Source organism: Ascaphus truei, chromosome 22, assembly GCF_040206685.1.
Source record: "Ascaphus truei isolate aAscTru1 chromosome 22, aAscTru1.hap1, whole genome shotgun sequence".
In the NCBI taxonomy this organism is placed as follows: Eukaryota; Metazoa; Chordata; class Amphibia; order Anura; family Ascaphidae; genus Ascaphus; species Ascaphus truei.
Window position 1 is genome coordinate 8,610,682 of NC_134504.1, and position 27,415 is coordinate 8,638,096.

Consider the following 27,415-nt stretch of genomic DNA (forward strand, 5'->3'; position numbering starts at 1 on the left):
GCTATTCAAACTACAACTCCCATGATCCCCTGCGTGTGAGCATGCGCAGTAGGACACAGCTGTGACCTGGATGTAGTCAGTGTTTCCACTTCCTGAGAAATCAGACCATTAGAAAAATAGCAGTGACCCGGATCTGTGACTGCAGCAGAGGAGAGACCAGAGCCCCCCTAACCGCCGGGGACCCCCCTCCTAACTGCAAGGTACCCTGCAGATATACCTGGGCTGTTATCCTCTATGTGTAAGTCTGTTGCCTGCGATGTTATAGGTAAAGGGGCTCCATACACAGGGAGGTCTGACCAACTGATGCATCTCAGTAACTATATGCATCCCAGAGAAAATGAATTGTGCATAAAGAAACATATGTAACACTTCTAATGCTGTGGTCCCAGTAATTACTACAGCGCACGTCTCGGCGTGCGATTAAACTCCGCCACCCCAGTACCTCCGGTCCCAGTTTCTACCCTGACGCGCAATTTCCTCCTGCTCTGCACGACAGCTTTTCAGGGAGGCAAGGGAGATTGAGTTTACTCCTAGTCCTAGCGACGGAGGCTGCAAATCCCCAACCACGCCCCCTCCCGTCGCAAGCTCCCTCTCTCCCCTCAGTCCGCATATCGTGGTTAGCGCTGTGCACGTGTCACAGTCATGACTGGGGCCGCAGCCTAACGCTACATTAAAATAACTGGTGTGTGTGTGTGTGAACCAAGTAATCGTGTGCCGTTCAGCCGGGGGCCCGTTGAGTGGACGCACATCACTGAGGTATCCGGCTGTAGGAAGAGACTTACACGGATGACGGGTGTTCTTGTTCGATGCGCATGTCCTACCTCAATGGTGTGAGTGAACTGATTTTAGTTTGTGATTAATAAAACCTTAACTATTTACACTATGGAGCCCGCGTTGTCCCTTTTTGTATATACAGTATATATATATATATATATATATACTAGCTGAGAGACCCGGCGTTGCCTGGGATGTAATTTTTGCGCTTCTCTCTCTCTTCCCCTGTCTCCCCCTCTCTGTTTGTCCCCCGTTCACATCAATCCAGCTCCCATCCCTCCTTTACAGCTCCGTCCCCCCCCTTTACAGCTCCGTCCCCCCCCTTTACAGCTTCATGCAGTGTGTGTGTGCGCCAGTCATTGTGTGTGCGCCAGTCACTGTGTGTGTGTGTGCGCGTGCGTCAGTCAGTCTGACGCACAAACACACACACGGACTGACTGACGCACACACAGTCAGTGTGTGCGTGTGTGTGTGTGCGCCTCAGTCAGTGCGTGCGTGCGTGCGTGCGCGCCTCAGTCAGTGTGTGCATGCGTGTGCGCCTCAGTCAGTGTGTGTGTGCGTGCGTGTGCGCCTCAGTCAGTGTGTGCGCCTCAGTCAGTGTGTGCGTGCGCGTCAGTCGGTGTGTGTGTGCGTGCGTGTGCGTGCGTCAGTCAGGGTGTGCGTGCGTGCGTCAGTCCGTGTGTGTGTGGGGGTGTGCGTGCGTCAGGGTGTGTGTGCGTGCGCGTCAGTCAGTCGGTGTGTGCGTGTCAGTCAGGATGTGTGCGTGCGTCAGTCAGGGGTTGTGTGTGTGCGGCTGTCAGGGTGTGCGTGCGTCAGTCCGTGTGGGTGTGCGTGCGTCAGTCAATGTGTGTGTGTGTATGCGTCAGTCAGTGTGTGTGCGCGCATGCGTCAGTCAGTGTGTGGGTGTGCGTGCATCAGTCAGTGTGTGTGTGTGCATGCGTCAGTCAGTGTGTGTGCGTGTGCGTCAGTCAGGGGGTGTGTGCGGGCGTCAGTCAAGGGGTGTGTGCGTGCGTCAGTCAGGGGCTGTGTGCGTGCGTCAGTCAGGGGTTGTGTGCGAGCGTCAGTCAGGGGGGGTGTGCGTGCGTCAGTCATGGGGTGTGCGCGTGGCAGGCAGTCGGTGTGTGTGTGTGCACGTCAGTCACTCTGTGTGTGTGCGCGTCAGTAAGGGGTTGTGTGTGTGCGCGTGGCAGTCAGTGCTTGTGTGTGCGTCAGTGTGTGTGTGTGTGCGCGTGTCAGGCAGTCAGTGTGCGTCAGTCAGTATGTGTGTCTCAGGCACTCTGTGTGTGCGCGTCAGTCAGTGAGTGTGCGCGCGTCAGTCAGTGTGTGTTTCAGTCAGTGTGTGGTGTGGATGTGTCAGTCAGTATGTGTGTGTGTCAGTCAGTCTGTGTGTCAGTCAGTGTGTGGTGTGGGTGTGTCAGTCAGTGTGTGGTGTGTGTGTGTGTGTGTGTGTGTGTGTGTGTGTGTGTCAGTCAGTGTGTGTATGTGTGTGTGTCAGTCAGTGTGTGTGTCAGTCAGTCAGTCTGTGTGTATTTCAGACAGGCAGTTCGTGTGTCAGTCAGTTTGTTGTTGTTGTTGTTGTGTGCCCCCCCCCCCTCTCTGCTTTTTCCTCTGCCCTGCTGCGAATGTGGGGGGGGGGAGGTGAAGGGGGGAATGGTGGTGGTACCTGCTTGCGCCACCCGGTGCTCCCGGCCGCGGGGGGGGGGGGGGTTGTGGTGGGGGGGGAGGTTACCTCCTTGCGCCACCCGGTGCTCCCGGCTTGGCCGCGGGGGGGGATGTTACCTGCTTGCTGGCGCTCCCGGCGGTAATACGGGGCCCCGAGGAGAAGAGCCGAGTGGGCAGTCGGCGACGTGTGAGAGGCGGCGTGAGTTTTGCTGGCGGCGTGTAGAGAGGTGAGGTGGAGGACGCTTGGCGCCGAGGAGGCTGGGGTTTGCGGTGAGGGGGGGCGGGGAGTTTGCGGTGAGGGGGGCACAGGGGTGTGTGCAAGACACTGTTAGCCCACACCGGCCAATGAGAGGTGTGCGGTGGCGGGCGGTCCAAGGGAGCCATCTCATTGGCCTGAGGCGGTGTGACAGGCCCAAGGTCCAATGCGAGATTGCCCCTAGGGACAGGGAGACACAGGACAAACAGACACGCATACAATGGTTTGAGAAATATATAGATAGATAGATAGATAGATAGATAGATAGATAGATAACCCTTTCAGGGGCTAGAGAATTGAAATTCATGGATACAGCCATTTAAATCGGCCTGTCACATATATAGCGAGGTTGCAACAAAAATACTTATATTCCCATTATTAAGTGAAAATACCTGTGTAAGATAAACCCAATTATACTACAGCAAAGGGTCCACTTACACCTAGATACTTTTAGGATTCTTAGATTAACCTATAAGGGTATCAGGCAAATTTTCAAATATATTGTCCACTTCTTCATATGAATAAATCTTCGGAGACATTACAAGAACTAACCCTGTGAACAAACAAAAAAATTCCACTAAAATGACTATGATCTTGGTTCCCTATTTAACCAAAGAGAAGCATTAAGCTTCCAGAAAGGTGCCTACACTGAATTGACACCACCTCGACTTTGGCAACATTTTACCTAATAAAATATGAAGTTTTATTTATAATTCATATAACAATTTCTCTAACCACAGTACCTGAGGCTCACCGTAAAGTAGATTTATTTTCTTGTTCGTCTATCTAGTTATAAACTATCCTGGATGTAGCACCGTAGCACTACTATCAGCTTATCCTTGGGTTGTTTTGTGTTAATAATTTTAGGTTTGAAAGCTCACACTAAATGCTGTATATTTGTCCAAGAAAACAGATCGTACTAATTACATTTCTTCTCTTTTATACAGGTACAGTTGGCATCCACCAAATCTAAATCAAGGACCATCCTATCTCAGCACCTTCATAGGAGCGCTGCCCACTGCCAGCATGGACAGAGGAGCACTGCCCACTACCAGCATGGACAGAGGAGCACTGCCCACTGCCAGCATGGACAGAGGAGCACTGCCCACTACCTGCATGGACAGAGGAGCACTGCCCACTACCAGCATGGACAGAGGAGCACTGCCCACTACCAGCATGGACAGAGGAGCACTGCCCACTGCCAGCATGTACAGACGAGCACTGCCCACTACCAGCATGGATCCACGCTTGTTAAGTGAGTATTGTATATATTTTGATGACACTGAAATTTGCAAGGGGGGGATATCTGGTTATTTTGCAGTTATGGGAGTTATAATACATATGGAAGCAATTAAGTATTTTTATCAATCTGGCATTGAGAGATAAACGTTGGTAACAAATTATCTTAAAAATACAAGAATTGTTTTTATTGCCTGTTAAACCCCTAATCAGGCCTTAGGCTTATAGCACTGGTGGTATCTAGAGATAAGGACATCTGTTTTTGTAAGGGGGATTTAAGATATGGCTGTCCTGACACTATAATAAATGTAAAGCTTTTAAATGTACCCGGAAAGACGTTCTTTGGGGGATTCTGCAGAGTATTAGGGGACGTGGAAACAGAGAAAAGACAGCGCAAAAAACCCATAGTGTAGTATATTAAAAAAACTATTTATAGGGTGGGGGTGAGTGTTGCACGTACATCAATAAAAAAGGTTAACAGCATGACATGTTAGGGACATGTTACCACTCGGCGGGGACAGCAGGACACGGACAGATGTATCTTGGACGTCCTCCCTCTAGCTGCTGGTATCCAGGAGCGGTGTATGCAGCTCCACTTTAGGGAGCCTTCCCGTGTGCTGAAGGTACTCCAGCCGGTAGTTCAGAAGGGGTGATCTCCTAGTCGCTTCCGGGTTAGTCCACGCTTACGTCTGACGTCGTCTCTCAGCCGGTCGCGTCTTTAATGCGTCTCTCCTCAACGATAGCTTATCGAGTGGTTAGGAAAGTCCCGAACAAGTCCCACATAGAACAAGTGCAATAATATATAACCGCAATGGGAGTAGATATAGAAAATGAAGGAACGCGCCCTCTCCTACGCGTTTCGTACTTTCGTACTTCTTCAGGGAATAATGGAGGAAGTTCCAGGGGCGGTTCATATACTCTCAGCTTTACTGTGATTGGCCAAACTGATTGAGTTCAACTCCCCCCACCTGGAGAGACAAATGCTCATCCCGTGGAGGGTCTCAGTCAGCACAGGCAATCTAACATATAGAAATATAAGGGGTTAATAACACTTACAAAAACACATTTACAATCAATTTTAATAGCATGCCATGGTGCATCAAAAAGCTCTAAAAAATAAAGAAACAAGAATTAATCACAATTCAATTACATATTAAAAAGCATGAAGTGCTACTTCCCAATGGTAAAATTACCATATATATATTACTTTAAACGAGTATATATATATTTTTGTTAAAATAATGAAATGGTCTAGGAATAAATATTGGATTTAGACATTAGTTTAATTTGTTCAGAGAGAAGAGTTTGTTAAAAATTAAATATATAGAATAAATTATTATTAAAATGAAATCACCGGTACTGTTTAGATGGACATTTAAAAAAGAGACCATACGTCAATCTCCTCATTAAGACCTAGTGGAGACAGAGTCTGGAGTTTGTATATCCACAGACTTTCTTGTTTGGATAATTTTTTATCCCTGTCTCCACCGCGTCTTCCTGATTGGACAGTCTGGATACCTATATATGTCAGAAACGAAGGGTCGCAGTTATGTTTGATTTTGAAGTGTCTAGACACGCTATGTTGTTTAAATCCTATTTTAATATTTCTAGCGTGTTCTAAAATCCTGACCCTTAAAAATCTTTTTGTTCGCCCAACATATTGATATCCACAGGGACATTGCAGTAAATAGACCACATAAGTAGATTTACAGGATATGCAATCTTTCACAGTAAACGTTTCTTTTGTTGTATTTGATGTAAAAGTTTTACGGTTAGTATTCAACATTTTGCAGGCTTTGCACTTCCCAGAGCAATAATTACCGTTGGGTTTGCACGGCATCCATGGTAACTCCAAAGGTGTACTTATTGGAGACCCAATATCACTTGGTGCCAGGAAGTGCTTTAGGGTCTTGGCCCGACGGTAGATAAAACTGGGATTTTGGTGGAGGGAGGGGCCCAGAATCGGATCGTTACAGAGAATATTCCAATTCATCAAATGCAACTGCTGTCTCCATGCTGACTTTGAAGTTCAATCGGTCTCCCTTTTTGGAGAGATTTATCGAACGTGGGTATGATAAGGCCCTGTTGCTCAGTTCTTTAGAAAAAGTAGAAATAATGGAGAGGGACTCTCTATTGGTTCAGAAAAAAAGAATAGTGAACGAAGAGGCAGATGACAAACTAAAAGTTCCATTCATCACAGAGTTTAGCTCGGTTAGCACTAGTGTGCAAAAAATAATCAAAAAGAATTGGAATATTCTCTGTAACGATCCGATTCTGGGCCCCTCCCTCCACCAAAATCCCAGTTTTATCTACCGTCGGGCCAAGACCCTAAAGCACTTCCTGGCACCAAGTGATATTGGGTCTCCAATAAGTACACCTTTGGAGTTACCATGGATGCCATGCAAACCCAACGGTAATTATTGCTGTGGGAAGTGCAAAGCCTGCAAAATGTTGAATACTAACCGTAAAACTTTTACATCAAATACAACAAAAGAAAAGTTTACTGTGAAAGATTGCATATCCTGTAAATCTACTTATGTGGTCTATTTACTGCAATGTCCCTGTGGATATCAATATGTTGGGCGAACAAAAAGATTTTTAAGGGTCAGGATTTTAGAACGCGCTAGAAATATTAAAATAGGATTTGAACAACATAGCGTGTCTAGACACTTCAAAATCAAACATAACTGCGACCCTTCGTTTCTGACATATATAGGTATCCAGACTGTCCAATCAGGAAGACGCGGTGGAGACAGGGATAAAAAATTATCCAAACAAGAAAGTCTGTGGATATACAAACTCCAGACTCTGTCTCCACTAGGTCTTAATGAGGAGATTGACGTATGGTCTCTTTTTTAAATGTCCATCTAAACAGTACCAGTGATTTCATTTTAATAATAATTTATTCTATATATTTAATTTTTAACAAACTCTTCTCTCTGAACAAATTAAACTAATGTCTAAATCCAATATTTATTCCTAGACCATTTCATTATTTTAAAAAAAATATATATATACTCGTTTAAAGTAATATATATATGGTAATTTTACCATTGGGAAGTATCACTTCATGCTTTTTAATATGTAATTGAATTGTGATTAATTCTTGTTTCTTTATTTTTTAGAGCTTTTTGATGCACCATGGCATGCTATTAAAATTGATTGTAAATGTGTTTTTGTAAGTGTTATTAACCCCTTATATTTCTATATGTTAGATTGCCTGTGCTGACTGAGACCCTCCACGGGATGAGCATTTCTCTCTCCAGGTGGGGGGAGTTGAACTCAATCAGTTTGGCCAATCACAGTAAAGCTGAGAGTATATGAACCGCCCCTGGAACTTCCTCCATTATTCCCTGAAGAAGTACGAAAGTACGAAACGCGTAGGAGAGGGCGCGTTCCTTCATTTTCTATATCTACTCCCATTGCGGTTATATATTATTGCACTTGTTCTATGTGGGACTTGTTCGGGACTTTCCTAACCACTCGATAAGCTATCGTTGAGGAGAGACGCATTAAAGACGCGACCGGCTGAGAGACGCCGCCAGATGACGTCAGACGTAAGCGTGGACTAACCCGGAAGCGACTAGGAGATCACCCCTTCTGAACCACCGGCTGGAGTACCTTCAGCACACGGGAAGGCTCCCTAAAGTGGAGCTGCATACACCGCTCCTGGATACCAGCAGCTAGAGGGAGGACGTCCAAGATACATCTGTCCGTGTCCTGCTGTCCCCGCCGAGTGATAACATGTCCCTAACATGTCATGCTGTTAACCTTTTTTATTGATGTACGTGCAACACTCACCCCCGCCCTATAAATAGTTTTTTTAATATACAGGCATACCCCGGTTTAAGGACACTCACTTTAAGTACACTCGCGAGTAAGTACATATCGCCCAATAGGCAAACAGCAGCTCGCGCATGCGCCAGTCAGCACGAACTGAACAGCAATACCGGCTCCCTACCTGTACCGAAGCTGTGCGCAAGCGGGGAGACTATAGAGCCTGTTACAAATGCGTTATTTACATCAGTTATGCACGTATATGACGATTGCAGTACAGTACATGCATCGCTAAGTGGGAAAAAGGTAGTGCTTCACTTTAAGTACATTTTCGCTTTACATACATGCTCCGGTCCCATTGTGTACGTTAATGCGGGGTATGCCTGTACTACACTATGGGTTTTTTTGCGCTGTCTTTTCTCTGTTTCCATGTAGCCTGGTGTTTGAGCCATCCTAATTGACCAGCAGCACAAAACCTCACCCTTATCAGGTTGTAATTTATACCTTATTTCTAAGTCACTATCACCCATCACTGATCACTTATGAGCGCAGGTTTTTCTGTTTCATATTAGGGGACGTGGCTAAATATGAATATCCTGGACCTAACCGCACTTGGCAAGAATAATAAATAGATGTTTATAACCTCTGCGATTACACAAATTAAATGATACCAAAAAACAGTTTTTTCTATGTATAATCTGATATGTTTCTCATGCAGAAATAGATGTTATATGGTCATATTTCCTACCCAGGCGAGTATAGGAAGTACACTGATGTAACAGTGAAGATGGCGTGTGTCTAAGTATTATGGAAACGGTTATTAAGTATTTTTTATACATTGAAACGTCAAACGTCAAAAGAACAGCGTTTTTCTTTTTAAGTCCTAAAACTGTCGTAGAGAGATTGATGAAAGGGCTGCGTTGATAACACGCCCAGAAAGAGGAGTTTATGTAATTCTCAATGAAGGGAATTTAGAAAATAAAATACTGCATTCTAATTATGAAGTAGATTTTAACCAAGGAAGTACTGTATCTGGCATTGTCAAGATACATGAAGTCTCATACTTTTTTCAACTCAAGACCTTTTGTGAGGAAGAAACCTTATACATGTTTAGTGGTAACATATAGGAATCCTTATTTATTTTTTTTATTATTAAATTCTGTGTTTTTATTTTAACTATATTTTCTTATAATTTTTTTCTGTAACATAAGCATTGTATTTTTGTCTGTTAAACTGTTGTTGAGAGTAATTTAAATTTCTTCTAGAGCCTCCATGGTAGTCATAACTAATGGTCCTTTAAAAAAGTTCTGACACCGGTATGAAGGAGGTGTGTTCTCCTCCGCGGTCAGTTATTTTTGTCCTTCCTAGCTGGGGGAAGGATGTGTTCATCCTTCCCGCCACTTTTTCACACACTTATTGACATTTTAAACTTTCTTTACATTTAAGAAGACTGCTTACTTTATGGCATTGAGGTGGGCTGCCTGTTATTCTCCTGAGGTTGGACACTACCAGGGTTTGCTCAACAGATTCTTCAAAGCAACTATCAGAGTCAAACCACGGATTAAAACTCCAATACCCCCATGGAATCTTAATCTGGTTTTAGAGGCGTTCACATCTATAGCCTTTGAACCTTTGGATCTATCTATTAAAACGGTCACTCTCAAAGTAGTGCTCTTGACAGCAAGCACTACAGCACGCAGTGTTGAAGAATTTCAAGTCTTATTATACAAAGAACAATACTTCTAAATTCACGACAAAATAGTGATGAGCATGGTTTCTTCCTTCCGTGCTAAAGTGGTATCCGAATTCACGATGAATCGGGATATTGTGGTTCCTTCCGATTGCCCTCAACGAACAAAAAGGAGGATTACATAACACAGACGTGGTTAGAGCTTTGACATGTCCAAAAGATAGCTGAGTTCAGAAAATCTCAAACTGTTTACCCTTTTCTAGGACCCTAGAAAAGGGTAAAGCGGCCTCTGCCATCTCGAGAGGTATCGGCAAAGATTACCATTCTGTTGACAAAGTTCCACCTCAAACCATTAAAGCTCACTCAACTAGAGCTATGGCAACTTCTTGGGCGGAAAAGGTTCAGGCCTCCACACCAGATATTTGTAAGGCGGCAACATGGTCATTGTTGCATCCCTTCTCACAACATTATAGATTAGATCTTCAGGCCTCGGCCGATGCGAGATTTAAGAAGGTTTTAAAAGCTGTAATTCGTTCAAACTACCAATGGTGGACCCACCCTAGAAAACTAATTGCTGTGGTACATCCCACTAATTATGGCTGCCATGGAGGATGTAGAAGAGAACCAGAAATATGGTAAAAGATATTTCCATTTCTTCAAATCCTCCATAGCAGTCAACTTCCCTCCCTTATTATGGTTTGATTACGATTATTATTTTGAGTATTATCATTGACTATTATTTGCAATGTGTTTCCTGACTATGCTTATTTAGTTCCTTTTTTTTTTTTTGAACTTGGCTAAATGATTACTGACAAGGGACAAGGACACACCTCCTTTTATACCTGTGTCCTACCCCAGTTACAGAGAGCAACTATATCCCACTAGTTATGACTGCCATGGAGGATTTGAAGAAATGGAAATATCTAACTATATTTCTCTTCTCTTTTTTTTTTTTGACACATTTTGCTATAAAGACTTGTGTGTTAAGTTTGTTGTTTTCTTAATAAACAGAGACCAGAGACTGTACGTACATTTAATCACTCCTCTGGTGGTGGTAGCAGATTAAATATATGTTGTTTGGCAGCTAGTTAGTGTTGTGTGTTAACCCTGGTTGCAGATGTCACGTGCCCTACATGACAGATGGTATATTGGGATGGATTGCGGGGAGATATTTGTTTGCGGGACCGTGCATGGAGAAAAGTGAATCTGCTAGATAGCTGTGTGTATTAACTATTGTCCCATATACGGGTGACGTGCTCACAGGTATGCCATAGTCAAACACCCAAATTAATCTTATGATTTTTATAGAATCACTAGCAGGTAAAATGTAATATGTCTTCAACTATATTTGTCGATTTCTGCCAGAAGGGCTAGTAAAACATTTCTTTACGACGGGTATTACATTATACCAATATCAGAGAAGGTGAAATCACAAGAAGAGCCCCAACTCCCAGCTTTTACATGATGGCTTTTCCTTTTCTTATTGCCAGGTTTTCCAGCGGTTGTACCGGAGCGATTAGAGATTAAGTCGGAGAAAGAAGAACCAAACGCTGAGGATCATGTGACCTCAATAAGGAGAGAAATAGATTCATTTCCTGTTGGGGGTAAGTAACCTTGTATCCTCACTTGTCTTCTATTCAATTTGTTTTAAAAATGGACTGAAATGTCTACAATATTGAGTAAAATAATCTACATTATAAGCTACATGTTCTATTAATAAACAAGCACACATGATTTTTCTATGGTTATATTGAGAATATTGTTATCATTATTGAGGTTTGAACATTGGTAACACCAAAAACATGTTTTCACCACTCAGGGTTAATAATAAAGTACAATAAATTACCTACCCCCTCCCCTTAGGAATCAGTATACAGTTTCTGTATAGTGATATCACAGGAAGAGTTCCCACTCCCAGCTTTACATGATGGATTTTCCTTTTCTTGTTGGCAGGTTTCCCAGTGATTGTACCAGAGACGTTAGAGATTAAGTCTGAGAGAGAAGAAGCAAACACTGAGGCTCATCTAACCACAATAAAGAGAGAAATAGATTCATTTTCTGTCAATGGTGAGAACCATAACATCCTTCGGGGTAATCAAAGGGTATCTTGTAGTATGGTCACCTGTAGGGAATATTCAGGGTTAATTGCCTCTCATTAGAAGTTCCATCTCCACGTCTGAGGGTCCCTTTTTCTCAATAGGCTATTTCTTGATTTCTGAGTAGAGGTCACATCCTTCTCTGGCTGCGGTGACCAGGTCCCAGGTAATTGGGAGCCCTATGGCCATTTGCCATTCATATGAAGCTTTCCTTCCCCGATTGCCGGCTCTTTCATGCGCTCAGCGGGCCAGGTTATACAGAACTGGATCTGTGGCTGTGGTGGGCCGAGCTTTTACCAATTTATCCTCCTCTTCATTGAATACATCTTTTGCATGGAAACTGACATGCCCGATGGAGACGTGTCTAGTCTGTGCTTGCGTCCAGATATATTCCCACATCACTGCTCCGCCCCATACCGACTTGCCTTGAATGGACCACTGATTCACTTTCCATGTGGGCATCCAGGTGGTGCAGGCTTTATGAGCTGGCCCAACAGTCTGTGTAGATGTGTACAGATCCTTCAGTCTACTTCAGCACCCATACAATCGCTTTGAGTTCTGCATACTGGCTTGATCCACCCGTCCCTTCTTCTTTGAGAATAACATCCTTCTCTGGGTTATAGGCTGCAGCCACCGTGTCGCCCATGGTATGTTACTACAGCAGATCTATCGGTGAACCAGGCACTGTTTCTCTCATCTTCGGGCAGTTGCTTGAATGGCTTGGCTTCTGACACAAGGGAGGGGTCAAGTATAGGTACCACTATCCCCTGTGCCTCTTTCAGTCTTTCATACGTTGCGTTCTTCTCAAGGATGTCTTCTTTCTACCCCCTTTGTATCTAAAGCTCTCTCCCGCCTTAAACCTTTCTCACTTTCTGCCCCGCACCTCTGGAATGACCTTCCCCTCAATACCCGACTAGCACCCTCTCTATCCACCTTTAAGACACACCTTAAGACACATCTGCTTAAAGAAGCATATGAATAGCACTGGATAATCCTGGACACACGATACATAAAGCTTGGCCCCCTGCAGACGCACTTACTAGAATTCCCTCCTACTGTCTCTGTGCGTTCTCCCTACCTACCAATTAGATTGTAAGCTCCTCGGAGCAGGGACTCCTCTTCCTTAATGTTACTTTTATGTCTGAAGCACTTATTCCCATGACCTGTTATTTATATTATTTGTTATTTATATGATATGTATTACTACTGTGAAGCGCTATGTACATTTATGGCGCTATATAAATAAAGACATACAATACAATACGTTACCAGACCGGCCATTTGTTGAGAATTTTCTCAGCTCCCCGGCTTGGATTCCTCCCCTCTCCTGTAGGTACCATTTCCACTTCAATATGGTAGCCGCAACATGGCTGTGTGCCAGCAGGCCCTGATCTCGTACCCACGCTCCTATGGGTAGGTCAGTTTTTACTGTGACTTCGTCCTGTCCAGTGATTCGTTCCACCACTTGAAGTGCTGTGCAGGCTGTGAATAACATATTTTCAATAACATATGGCTGGCTGTGAATAACATATTTTCAATAACATATAACATATAATAACATATATCAATTTTGGGCCCCTGTGAGTTTCTTTGACCAGAATTCCACTGGTGTCTGCTGCTTCTGGTTACCTTTGCTGGTTTCCTGATATAGTCCCCAGGACATCACATTGTCGATGCAGGTAACATCCAACTGGAAATGATAACCTGACTTGGGAGGGCCCAAACCTTGATGTTGCAATATAGCAACTGTAGCTGCTTTGAAGTCACTCTCTTGCTCTGCCCTCAACGAGAATTGTGAGTTCTTGCAGGTTACATTGTAGATGGGCCGCAAGATCAGTCCCAAATGAGGTATAAAATGAGGAAGATAACTCTGAGCACAACGGCTTTTTCCAACTAATTTATTGAGCCAAATTTTCGATGTTTCAGCCGATGCACTAGTCTTTTTCAAGTGTAACAGACATAACAAAACCACCCAAAGTGTCTCATTTATAGCCCCCAAGTCCAAAAGTGTCCCTCGTTGATAATCATACACCGGTGTCCTCCTAATTCCTCTGATAATCATGCAAGCATCCCGGTTTGCGTGTGACATTGTGTTGTCCTCCGTCGTCACTGATTGGTCAGCTCCTAATCCTGAAGTCCCAAGACATCTCGGATTGCGTCTGAGTTCATCCCGCTCGCTGTGCCCCAATCTGGTTCCCGCAGTCGGGTAAAGAATCATCTCCTCCTGCCCATGCGTCTGTCAATTCTCCCGATTCCAGGAGGGCAATGATATTCAGCATCTCTCCATCCACATCTGACGGGGTCCTACACGGCTTTGGTGTCATCATGAAGGAAGGACAAGATGTAATCAGTAGAATCATATCCAATCCCTTAAGTGAAAAATAATTCAAAAGAAAGTTTTTTTGTCATTTTCATCTCATTAAATAATGTCTTGTCTATTAATATAAAGTGAGAACCTATATATTCCATAGAGTGTTCATATGTTTTCCGTTATATCCAGTTCCAGAGTTGCACTGACCTTTTTGTATCAAATCAATATAGTACCAGCAGTAGCAAATCAATCTGTGGGTAGAACATATCTATTTATGTCCCCCTCTCCCACATTATCTGTTTGTGAGGAAGCAACTAAGGGATACAAAGTCATTAAGTCCCTTTGGAAATACTATGTCCACGGAATACATCCAATATGCCTCTCTTTGCAATAAAGTAACATCTTTCTCAATGCCTGCAATGGTTTTCTGAATTTGTTCTATTCCCATAATTCTCAATGATGCAACTGAATGTTGAAATTCGGTTCAATGTTTTATTAAAGCAGTCTCCTCTGATTTATGGTTGATTTTACTTCTGTGCTCAATAAAATCTCGTTTTAAGCATGCGGCTTGTCTTGCCTATATAACATAGACCGCACAGACATTTAATCGTATACACTACATTTGTAGTGGTTTAAGTGATCCTGCTTTTAATTTTGTACATTTTACCACTTCTCAGGTGAAAAAAATAATAATAATCGCCTGTTCAAACTGTTGCATATAGAACAGTTAAAACATTTGAAACTCTTTGAAAAAGTCTGACCCCAGACGAAACGAGTCAGAGTGTCCTTTTGCTGTTGTTCATGTTGCATAATAAATAAAGTTTTTTATTTTTTCTACTTGCGTGAGGCTGATTGGAGGAGCTGTGACCGCCGCGTCATTTTTTCCTTCCCTTACCTGGCTTACTATACACGGCTGGAGCACGCCGACAGCACCACGCAGCTGGACATCGTGCTGCTTCATCTTCAGCTACACTGGCAGATCTCGCAGGCAATTCGTGAGTACTGACCGCTGAGTTCTTCTCCGCCGGACACAGGGTGCAGGTGAGGTTGTATCGGATTGCATGGACTTACCTTTGGGCATTTCCTTGGAGGTGCCCAGCTGTACTTCTACCGAAAAACGCCCCCCACCCTGTACTAGTCTACAATTGGATGAAGTTTATTGCCTATATATAATCAAGTGATGTCTTCCTCCTCTGGTATTATGGACTGAAAAACAACCTTGGTTTTAGTAGCCCCAGGGACACAAGGGGGTCATTCCCCAATATTTTTCTAAAACATTTCAAACAACCAGGCTTTGGTGTGCTGAGAAAATGAGAAGAGGTGTAATGTTTTTTTTTTCTGATCAGCACGAACTAACATATCTTTTACATTTTCGCCCCTTTGATATGTGAGTCATTGTGGCATTCCTGTCTGTGGGTTTGCTGTAAAGATCAGTATGTAGTTAATCATCGGTATGTGTAATGAATACATCAAGGAAGGAAATGTGTGTTTCACTCCAGTTTTTGGTGAAACAAACTGGAGTATGAAGTTGGTCTAAATTTAAGAATTCAGTTAGCTCTTCGGACGTACCTTCCCAGATGAAAAACATGGCAACATATCCACAATAGTAAATCATCTTGTCACAATGTGTGGTGTTGAAGATAAATCTTCAAATTCGGGCATATACAGATTAGCACAGGGGTGCGCAAACGGGGGGGGTTTACCCCCCAGGGAGGGCGGGAGATTTGTCTGAGGGGACGAGGGCGGTTGCAGAGGTCCCGCACTCTTCCCCCAGGCATTTAAATTAAATGCTGGGGGATCGCGTGAGGCCTCTGCAACAATAAAACTTACCTGGATTCAGAAGCTGTGTCGCGTCTCCAGGGCAACGCAGCGTCATTTGACGCCGCGTTGCCATGGAGACGCGCCACAGCTTCTGAATCCCAGTAAGTTTGACGCATCTGCCAGGGAGGAGGGGGGCGCGAGCTCCAGAGCAGGTAGACAGGGGGGCACAGCAGGAAAAGTTTGCGCTCTCCTGGATTGGCATATGAAGGTACTACACTACTCCCCATTGCTGTTCCTGTTTGTACATAAATATTTTTGAACCTGAAGTTTTTATAAAGAATAAAATTAAGCATCATAATGTAATCCACTGGTGCATTTGATCTATGTGTCATTTCTAATTTCTTTCTGACAACATACAATCCTTCGTCGTGCAGTATTTATAGTATATAAACTGGTGACATCTATCGTCACCAGTAAAACACTCTCTTTTCCAGAGGTATTGATCTTATTTTATATAAGAAATCAAAGGTGTGTCTCTGATGTAAAATTTACTGCCAATAACTATAGGCTGTAAAAATGTATATATATACACCGCCAACGGCTAATTGCATTTGTGGCCGAAATCATCGGTCTACCTGAGGGATTGTGAAGGCTCTTACTGTATGTATTTTTGGTAATAAATACAATACCGGACGTCTAGGGTTTTCCATAGTTAGAAATTCCAACTCCGTCTTGTTTATCCATAAGTTGCCAAAACCCAATTGTAAGACATTTTTGATCTCTTGCTGATATGTCAGATTAGGGTCTCAGTCCAGTTTAATGTAACAGTCCCCATTGAATAGTTGTCTGAATGTTTAAGCCTTATATTGTCCATAGTTTTGTAACACTAAGGCCCCCCCCCTTATCAGCCTTTTTTAAAATTTATATTTCGATTAGCCATCAGTTTTGTCAAAGATTTCTTTTCTTCTATCTTAAGGTTAAACTTAGTATAATGTTTTTTCTTAAAATAACCATTAACGTCAGTTTTTTACCAGTGTCCCAAAAACATTCACTGCTGAATTTTTAAACGGTGAAACAAATTTAGATTTTATTTTAAATACAGTGTGAATGTTAGCTGGTACCTGTGTCTGTGGATGCTGCTGATCCTGTATGCTTTGCGTTCTATTGGAAAAGAAAGATTTAAGGTTTAGTTTTCTTTCTAATTTGAATAGTTCGACTTCTACATCGAATCTTTTTGGTGGTGTTGAAGGAACAAAGGAGGGGCCCTTTGATGGAATCAATAATTCAATTTCGGATAATGGATAATCAGATAAATTAATGACAAAACTATGCGCACGCGTTAATGATGGGGCCGTAACACTGGTGGTGGTGTTGGGTTTCCGTTCACCCCTCCCGGTCTTTTGTCTTTTCTCTTTGTAAAGGTGGTCTTGCCTCTTCCTAAAAAAATGAAGATCCTCCAGGGGTTTGTATATGAGATCCTTCCGCGGAAGAACTGGCCTCGGAATCACTTGTGGGCGCTTCATTTCGCTTTTAAAAGGTTTTAGCTCGTGTTTTATACTTAACACGCCTGTCTTGCTTGATCCACAGATATACTAGATTTTTGTTATAGTCCTTTATAATTTTAGGTCATCTAATAGTTGCACTATGATGTCACTTTGGTATGTCTGTTCGGTGATAATCTCTAATTTAAGGATATCGTGCCTAACTTTAATGAGTTTATTGCCCAGTCCCTCAATGACCAGTACGATCAGGTCTAGTGAGGCTTTGTTTAATATTCTGTAACAGTTGTCGCAGAAGTCTGTATTCTTATTATCCACGGCAGGGTGATTACGAATCCTGGATCCCCCTAAGGATCCGTTTTTGTTTATACTATTCGGACAGTGTGTTGCCGTGCGAAAAAAGTTCAATTTCTTTTTGTTTTAATCTCTCCAGATATGATCTGATATGATCTGTAGTCTGTCAGGGCCAAAGGCCTCCTCCATTGCGGATTTGAATAATATCTGGTTTATCTCATCATTAAAACTTTTAGTTTCTGTTTTATTCATAAACCCAAAGAATAGATTGACTAAACCTTCAATATGTGTACAAATAAACAATTCACCTGAACCAGTGCAAAAATAGGTAAATTGAGAAAGATGTTAGTTTATTACAAAGAGAGGCATATTGGATGTATTCCCTGGACATAGTATTACCAAAGGGACTTAATGACTTTGTATCCCTTAGTTGCTTCCTCACAAACAGATAATGTGGGAGAGGGGGACATAAATAGATATATTCTACCCACAGATTGATTTGCTGTTGCTGGTACTATATTGATTTGATAAAAAAAGGTCAGTGCAACTCTGGAACTGGACATAAAGTAAAACATATGAACACTGTATGGAATATATAGGTTCTCACTTTATATTAATAGACAAGACATTATTTAATGAGATGAAAATGACAACTTCCTTTTTAATTATTTTTCACTTTGGGACTAGATGTTTTTAAGGGATTGGATATGATTCTACTAATCACCCTGTCAGATGTGGATGGAGAGATGCTGAATATCATTGACATCTTGGAATCGGGAGAATTGGCATGCGCAGGAGGAGGAGATGGGTCTTTGCCTGACTGTGGGAACCACGGATGGGGGCACAACGAGCGGGATAACCTCAGACGCAAGCCGAGATGTCGCGGTACTTCAGGATTAGGTGCTGACCAATCGGCGACGACGGACACTACAATGACATCACATGATCACACAAGCATCCCGGTTTGCATCAGAGGAACGAGGACAACACTGTCGGATGATTATCAACGAGGGACACCTTTTCGACTTGGGGGCTATAAATGAGACACTTTGGGTGGTTATGTCATGCCAGTTACACTTGAAAAAGACAATTGCGAAATGACGAAAATTTGGCTCAATAAATTAGTTTGAAAAATCTGTAGTGCCCCGAGTACTCTTCCTCTGTAGAGAAAACAGAACATTTTGTTAATTAAGTAGTGGTCAAGTAAATTCTGCAAAGTTTTTTCTTTTTTTTTTATTATTATTTTTTTATTATTAGTTATTTGCTTTACAGATTGAAAACATTTGAGCTCTGTCTTTTTTGTTTATTTTTGTTAGAGAACTGCCTGAACGAGGAGCAGAACTGGAGCTCTTACATGTCCAGAAGCTGGTTCACTTCCTGCAGCCCAGAAGTGCCAATAAACAATGATTCCTACCACATGTGCAAGGAACCAGTACCGCATGAAGGTGAATTTACAGGCGTTGTACAGCTCAAGACACTGACTGACTCCAATTATGGGTCAAGCAAAACATACGGGAGAGATTCAGGAAGGAACTGCAGTGCACAGCTTTTTGTGTGCAATTGTGGGAAAAGCTTCCCACTGAATATGGACTTGATCACACACCTTTGTGTCCATACTAGGAAGCAACCCTTTACCTGTACAGACTGTGGAAAACATTTTTCACGGATGGACCATCTCCTCACACACCAGAGGATTCACACGGGGGAGAAACCTTACATATGTACAGCATGTGACAAACAATTCACTGATAAGAGAAGCTTCACCAGGCACCAGGGGGTGCACACAGGGATGACACCTTTCAGATGTATGGAGTGTGGGAAAAGCTTTTCACGGAAGGACCATCTCCTCACACACCAGAAGATTCACACAGGGGAGAAACCTTACACATGTAAAGAGTGTGAGAAACAATTGAGTGATAAGAAAAGCCTCTTCAAACACCAGATGATTCATACAGGGGAGAAACCTTACACATGTACAGAATGTGAGAAACAATTCCGTGTTAAGAGAAGCCTCCTCACACATCAGATGATTCATACAGGGAAGAAACCTTTCATATGTACAGAGTGTGAGCAACAATTTAGGGATAAGAGAAGCCTCCACACACACCAGATGATTCATACAGGGGAGAAACCTTACACATGTACAGAGTGTGAGAAACAATTCACTGATAAGAGCAGCTTCTCCAAGCACCAAGGGATGCACACAGGGGTGAAACCTTTCAGATGTACACAGTGTGGGAAAAGCTTTTCACGGAAGGACCGTCTCCTCTCACACCAGAAGATTCACACAGGGGAGAAACCTTACACGTGTACAGAGTGTGAGAAACAATTCAGTATTAAGAAAAGCCTCCTCAAACACCAGATGATTCATACAGGGGTGAAACCTTACACATGTACAGAGTGTGAGAAACAATTCAGTGATAATAGTAGCCTCCTCACACACCAGATGATTCATACAGGGAAGAAACCTTTCATATGTACAGAGTGTGAGAAACAATTCAGTGATAATAGACGCCTCCACACACACCAGATGATTCATACAGGGGAGAAACCTTACACATGTACAGAGTGTGGGAAAAGCTTTTCACGGAAGGACAGTCTCCTCAAACACCAGAGCATTCACACAGGGGAGAAACCTTACACATGTTCAGCGTGTGAGAAAAGTTTTTCACGGAAGGAACATCTCCTCTCACACCAGAGGATTCACACAGGGGAGAAACTTTACACATGTACAGAATGTGATAAACAATTCAGTGATAAGAGAAACCTCCTCCCACACCAGAGGATTCATACAGGGGAGAAGCCTTACACATGTACAGAGTGTAAGAAACAATTCAGTGATAAGAGAAGCTTCCTCAGACACCAGCTGATTCATACAGGGGAGAAACCTTACACATGCACAGAGTGTGAGAAACAATTCAGTGATAAGACAAGCTTCTCCAGGCATCAGGGGATACACACAGGGGTGAAACCTTTTAGATGTATGGAGTGTGGGAAAAGCTTTTCACGGAAGGACCGTCTCCTCACACACCAGAAGATTCACACATGGTAAAAACCATTTGCTTGTTGAGAGTAGGTTTGGGCAATATACTGGTAGCATTGCAATACCACAGTAATAAAAAAGGCAGGTAACTTGATAATGTCATGATAATTGTCATAGAAGACCTTGTCTGAGATTGACCAGTCAGAGCCGTAGAAGATAAGTGCTTTATGACAACCCACAGGGGAAGGTGGGAAATTTAAACTGACCAATGGGAAACGAGCCGGCAGGATTAGGACTGAGGCCTCGGTTCCCAGTTTCAGCCTGATATCTCCCGCATGCGGTAGACACCTCAGTCAGAGTTGAACAATTGCTCCGCTTTTGAAGTACATGCTCCCCCGATCTAAGTCAAGGCCCTCCCAACTTCCACAGTGTTCCCAATCTCCTCACCTAACACAAGTTATTTTATGGCCCAGACCTCCATTGTGTTATGGCCGTCTGAGTAGATTACCAGCCCACCACACAATGGAGATTTACAAATCCCAATGGTAAAATACATATAGGGAAATAAACTGTTTTATAGGGGAAATGGGTGTCTGCAGTAAAATGGCCACATAAGCCTACAACATAGCCTTGACGGGTAGAGGCAACCAGCGGGCTTCACCTTTAATTTCCTTGCTAGGCTGCCCCTACCAACACAATAATACCATTGAAATATTCAGCATTATAATCTGGTACACCAAGAGTTAATGTATATATTTTTAAAAGGCCTATTTTTCTTCTATGTAAAGTCAACTGGCCTAGGTATTTATTGTGATAGGCTATAGATTGTTTTGCTTATTTGTATTGTGCCATGTAATAAATAATTGTTTTTCTTTGTCGAGATACACACCGAGTGCTTTAAATTATTGAGGTTTCCGGTCACATCATCTGTGCTTTTTTTGGTTTATATAATTAATTTGTACCTCAGAGGGGAAGCCGACACTCGGCACCGTAGCATAAAGCTGTATAATTAGTGGTATTGGGTTGTATATGACTGTGATGGTTACCAGTGCAGGTCTGCTTTTTTTGGTGTATCTAGGTATTTATTGGTCAGGAAAACAAAAACATATTTAGATAACAGTTCCTTGGGGCGAGTGGGTTTTCTAAGCTAGTTTGTGGGGTGATTAAGCCATAACCGAAAACAACTGTATGCTAGCCTAGCCTAAATATATAAATATTACATTAACAAAGTTTTTCAAAGTGTAGTTGGACCTTTCAGTGTCTGCCTGCCTGCATTCCCCATCATATGTGACAAAACGCTTTTACGTGGCTTTGCCGTCTGTCCGTGCTCTGTAGGACACAGTTCTTTTAGGGTAATCAAACAGATAACATGTAGCACAATGTTGCATTGTTCAGGATTTAATCTTCAGTGATTTATTCTCCATATCAATAACAAATATAACTAAATCCGTTTTTTAATATATATATATTTTTAATTGGGTGAAAGCAGTTACATCGCATCACAATATACGGTTTACAGTTGGGCACCTTTATCTCGGGAGGGATCATAAACAATGCAAAGAGGAATTAGTTTATTATTAAATTTCTTCAATATTGTATCCTTGTCACTTCAATCTGTTCCAACTGCATGACTTGTTGCTGACATTTCATTCCCTAAATACTGTATATCTTCGTTATTACCCATTTTTTCAAAACTAAATGTTAACATCAATATAAATAACTTAAACATTAACTACTAGGTTTGTTTTAACCTTTTGTTTGGTGATCCACTCGTCTTTCTCTTGGTCTTACTCAGATCTGTTTATTGAAACCTTTATAACTCCTTGATTTTACATCTATATTTCTCTTGGATTGGGAACCAAGCTATCACCATCTCCCACTTGGAATAGTATTTAATATACTGGTTGTTTACCTTCTGTTCGTTTGTTATTTTATCTATGGTGATTAACCTAATGAGTAGGGATCTAATTAGATCTACGGTTGTCCTGTCTAGATCTATCCACTTAATCATTGTTGCTTTTCTAGCTGACAGGTTGGGAGGATTGCTTTTTTGTTTTGGTTAGCATTAATTGACCAAGGCTCAGTGTTGGCAAATATCATAGGTAGTGGATGCTTTTTCCAGGTTAGGCTAAGTCCATAGTGAATTTAGCCGTGCGGAGGCGCGCTGAGGCTGAGGGAAAGCGGGTGCTTTCCCTGGCCTTAGCTCGTGCTGAGTCCGGGGGCGGGCCAGTGACGTCACGGAGCTGGTTCGCCCTCATTGGGCGAACCGCTCACGTGACCGGCCCTGCGCTCCCGTGAGCGCCGAAACTAAAACGTTCTTGTTGGCTACACTACCGCACGCCTGCGGAAGCGTGCGCGAGCCCCTGCTAAAGCCACTCTCATTGCGGCTGCAGGGGCTCACTGACAAACGTCAGCGCGGGTCAGCGCCTAAGCGCTTACCATGCCGGCGGCCTTACTTTTGTTATGCTTGCTATATATTGTAGTACTTGGTCCCATAATTCTGAAATCTTGTCACATGTGTGAGATTAGCTTTATTTTGCCCACATTTTGGACATTTAGTTGCATCTGTCTCAATGCATTTTATTTGTCTAATAAATGGAACATTATCCTAAATTGCGTTTCTCTCCAGTTCTCTGAGACAATTATTTTGCATGTTCTTACAAACCCCGTCACCAAATCCTCCATTGACTGTATTTCCTGGAAGTCCTGTTGCCAGGTCCTCAGATTTTTTTTGGTATTTTTTATTCCATGTCTTGATTTCTAGTTAGTTTATATAATTCTGCTAAGGAGTATCTTGTATTATTTTGAGTAAAATAGTTGTTGAGTAAGTTAGTTATTTTTTTAATATATACAACTTGTAGTTTTGGAGTTTCTTGCCATAGTCTTATAACTGAATATATGGAAAGATTTGGTTCTTTGGGATGTTGTATTTTTGTACTAGATCTTTGAAGGTCATACATTTTTTTTTTTTAGTCTCTTTATTGACGCCAACACCATCCGCCGCACAAAGCCAGTCAGGTCACAGTCTGTCAGAGAGGTAATATAGGACACATACATGTCCGGTATTACCTCTAATTTTTTACTGGACCTTATGGCCAAATACCGGTCAGTCCGGTTCAATATCGGACACCTGGGCAGTGGGTGCTGTAGCGAGAGAGGAGCAGGGGGTGCAGGAGGGAGAGGAGCAGGGGGGGCAGAAGGCAGAGAGATGGGGAGGGGGCAGTGGGTGCAGGAGGGAGGGAGACAGGGGCAGTTGGTGCTAAAGAGACTGAGAGGGGCAGGGGGTGCAGGAGGCAGAGAGATGGGTGACTCGGCTAACATGCCGATTATGGCTAACTTGCGTGAAAATTACAGAATTTTCACGGCACGAATTGGCATGGATTAGGCTGCCGCAAGGCAAGCAATAGACAACTGGCAGTCACACTTGTAAGATAAAGGGAAAAATAAATTCCTTCCTGACTACAAATAATGGCAATTAGATTTCTTCGTGGATCAACATTTTTCCCATGTACACTTATTTGGTATATCTCTATACCTTTCTTTTCTTTTTTTAACACTTCGTTTTTATTACATTTTGGGGGTAACAGGGTACAGAAAAAAGAAAGGAATAGGGAGTGGGGGGGGGGTTAATGAGAGGGGGAAGGAACGACCAAGATTGACACAATGTATTTATATGTACACACAGGTTGACAGGTTCCAGCGCAGTGCTACATCGTTATTGACATTCCAGCACGTAATTGACCGTGGCCAAGCAGCCCGACCCTTCAACCCTGGAGATCCTCACATAAATAAGTCCTTCCTTGGCTCTCCTTACCCAGAGCCTACCTTTCCATCCAGGGGTCCCATGTTTAACGAAAGGTACGGCTTGTATGCCTTAGGAATGCCGTTAGCCTTTCCAACTCCATTACCTCCTCAATTCTATTCTCGACCATCCTCAAGCATGGCCTTAGATGATTTTTCTATCTAGCTGCGACCAAACAGCAGGCAGCTGTGAGACTATGGGATATTAGTTTATTTTTTGAAGAATGAATGTTCTCGATTGGCTTTGTCAGGATTATAATCATTTGATCTAGGGGACCTATTATGTCTAAAGTCTGTGATTATGTTTTTAACTATAATCCAGTACCACTGGATTTCAGGGCAGGACCACCACATATGATACAGCCCACCTGGTCCATGGGTATTAAAGATGGTAATATTGGGTTTAAGAAAAGTGTTGCTCCGCGCTGGTGCTGTCCCAATGTAATGTTGCAGGTCACAGTCGATTATAATTGACACGTCCTCGCACAGTAGCGCATGCACTATATTACACGAGAAATATATAGAGACCATTGGCAGCTCTAAAGACACTTAAATCCCAGCACATGTGGAAGGGATCGTGGTAATATGAGGCAATAAACGTAGTATGAAATGGCTTGTTGTCAGCAGCCTACACGTGCAGGGGTATTATAATGATCAGGAGACAGTGTATATAAGTGTGGCAGTCTGTATATCTCTCCGTGGAAGCGAGTTAACCTATCTCGCTCTGTACAAATTGCTGGCAAGAAAATATCTCATAGTGGGTAAATGATTTGAAATTACCTCTGTTTGTCCTGCGCGATGTTGCAATCTTTGTGTCACAGTTGATCCAGGGAAAAGTGTGCCATAACACATACGCTGTATCTCCAAAGCTGTATACCGACAATGAAGCAAGAAGCCAGTCCTGCACTGCTGCTGCGGGTCCGTCCAATCAGAAAGCAGAATCAAGAACACTGTAGAGGATTGGTTAGACACTCGAACAAGCCCCAAGCACTCACAACCCACAGGGGTAGGAACAAAAATAAAATAAATTTTATTAAACTACATAATAAAAGTGAGAAACTGGAGACATACTGGGACAAAACAAACAAAACTCTACAGGAGTGAGTTGTGAGTGCTTGGGGCTTGTTCGAGTGTCTAACCAATCTAACCAATCCTCTACAGGAGTGAGTTGTGAGTGCTTGGGGCTTGTTCGAGTGACTAACCAATCCTCTACAGTGCACTATATTACACACCTACGTATATATCTATGGAGAAGATAAAGCGTATTATGCAGAGAGTGAGTTGGAGGATGTGGATAAGGGGCAGAGAAAATCTGACAAAATGATTGCTGACTGGGAGCAGTACTATGAGATCTCTCAGAAAGACATTCACTATATCAACATAAAGCTCGAAGTCTCACAGAAAGAGGTGCACACTCAGCAGCGAACTGGAAGTCTAACGACATGAGGTTCGCTCTGTCAGCACAGAGGTCTGTAAATTGAAGGATGCTAATGAAAAGATCCTGATTTTCAGACTGTAAAAAGAGAGAATACAAGTCTGAAAGAGGAAGTTTCAGATTTAACTGACCAGATCAGTGAAAGGAATGAAAAGCTTCACCAGTTAGAAAAAATGAACAGGAAAAGTTAAAAGAATGGAGAATTCAGAGAGAATGCTGCAAAGAGAACGTGACTCCCTGGAACAACGCACACAAGCAGAGCACATACTGCAGAGCCAGCTACAAGATCTGCGTACACATGTACAGAAGGCCGAGGAGAAGCCACGAACTCTGAGAAACCTAATGCTTGTTGGGAGAAAGGGATAAGAGAAGCCATATGCTCGGGAGGTGAGAGGGAGAAAGGGATTGGAGAGGCCTCATTTTTCTGCGGAGCAGGAGGAGACAGAGATCAAAGAGATATGATGCTTCAGAAGGTGGGGAAGAAGGATCCAGAAAAGCCTGATGTTTGAGGAGTGGACTGGGGATGAAATGGACAGGAGAAGCATGGTCCTTTGGGACTAACGCATATAGTTGTGTTGGGTTATGGCTTAATCAGCCCACAAGTTAGGTTAGATAACTCACTCGCCCCAGGGAACTTATCCAAATGTTTTTGTTTTATTGACCAATAAATACCTAGATACACCAAAAAAAGCGGACCTGCACTAGTAACCATCAATCGTCAAAATCCAGGGGCAGCATGGAGGCGGTGAGATGGTGACAACTCACGACATCTACTACATAACTTGCTATTTTTTATGCTTTCACAAATCGTACACAATGTGAGTACGACTCGTATCTTTTAAACAAACTTTTTACTACTCGACCTGTACATTTATTTATTTATTTATTTATTAAATATTTTACCAGGAAGTAATACATTGAGAGTTACCTCTCGTTTTCAAGTATGTCCTGGGCACAGAGTAAGACAAATAATACATGGTTACAAATACAGTTACATAAATGAACAGGGTATACATTATATACAAGACATTGCGTGCACAGTTAAAGAAAATATATATTATGGGCGTATGAAACAGTTACAGACCAGGTTAAAATGTGAGACAGCCTTAGATTTGAAAGAACTTAAACTGGTGGTGGATGTGAGAGTCTCTGGTAGGTTGTTCCAGTTTTGGGGTGCACGGTAGGAGAAGGAGGAATGGCCGGATACTTTGTTGAGCCTTGGGACCATGAACAGTCTTTTGGAGTCTGATCTCAGGTGATGAGTGCTGCAAGTATTAGGGGTGAGGAGCTTGTTCAGATAGCTGGGTAGCTTGCCCATGAAGAATTTAAAGGCAAGACAGGAAAGGTGAACTTTGCGCCTAGACTCTAGTGATGACCAATCTAGTTCTTTGAGCATTTCGCAGTGATGTGTGTTGTAGTTGCATTGGAGAACAAAACGACAAATTGAATTGTAGACGGTGTCAAGTTTGCTAAGGTGGGTTTGAGGTGCCGAGCCATATACTATGTCTCCATAGTCAATAATTGGCATTAGCATCTGCTGTGCGATACGCTTTCTGACCAGGAGATTTAGGGAGGATTTGTTCCTGTAAAGTACCCCTAGTTTGGCATAGGTCTTGGTTGTCAGGGTATCAATGTGCATCCCGAATGTTAAGTGGGAGTCCAACCACATGCCCAGGTATTTAAAACTAGTAACAGGAGTTAGGGTGGTGCTAGCGTTGGTTCTAATCTGGAGCTCAGTCGCTGGAAGCTTTAAAAATTTAGTCTTGGTCCCAAATACCATTGTTACAGTCTTGTCAGTGTTTAAAAACAGTTTGTTTTGGGAAATCCAGTTTTCGAG

General features: G+C 42.8%; 2 protein-coding genes across 2 annotated transcripts in view; both read left to right on the top strand.

Moving 5' to 3' along the window:
* Window positions 1-60: 60 nt before the first annotated feature.
* The window catches only part of LOC142472728 (uncharacterized), a 313,204-nt gene continuing 285,849 nt past the window's right edge, over window positions 61-27,415 (top strand). The window contains exon 1 of the mRNA XM_075579871.1: window positions 61-200. The gene's annotated coding sequence lies outside the window, so the exon portion shown is untranslated. The remainder of the gene's footprint in view (window positions 201-27,415) is intronic.
* Window positions 110-21,226, top strand: LOC142472730 (uncharacterized). Its single transcript, XM_075579876.1, has 5 exons — window positions 110-238; window positions 3,640-3,947; window positions 10,889-11,002; window positions 11,352-11,489; window positions 18,676-21,226. Exons 2-5 carry the CDS (start codon window positions 3,719-3,721, stop codon window positions 20,409-20,411), a joined length of 2,217 nt encoding a protein of 738 aa, XP_075435991.1. The 5' UTR covers window positions 110-238; window positions 3,640-3,718; the 3' UTR covers window positions 20,412-21,226.

Bases quoted from the DNA above. Each gene is read 5' to 3' on its own strand.
- LOC142472730 (XM_075579876.1), top strand. From the start codon at position 3,719: ATGGACAGAGGAGCACTGCCCACTACCAGCATGGACAGAGGAGCACTG. The intron at 11,003-11,351 runs GTAAGTAACCTT...TCTTGTTGGCAG, and splicing joins AGATTCATTTCCTGTTGGGG to GTTTCCCAGTGATTGTACCA. The intron at 11,490-18,675 runs GTAATCAAAGGG...TATTTTTGTTAG, and splicing joins GAACCATAACATCCTTCGGG to AGAACTGCCTGAACGAGGAG.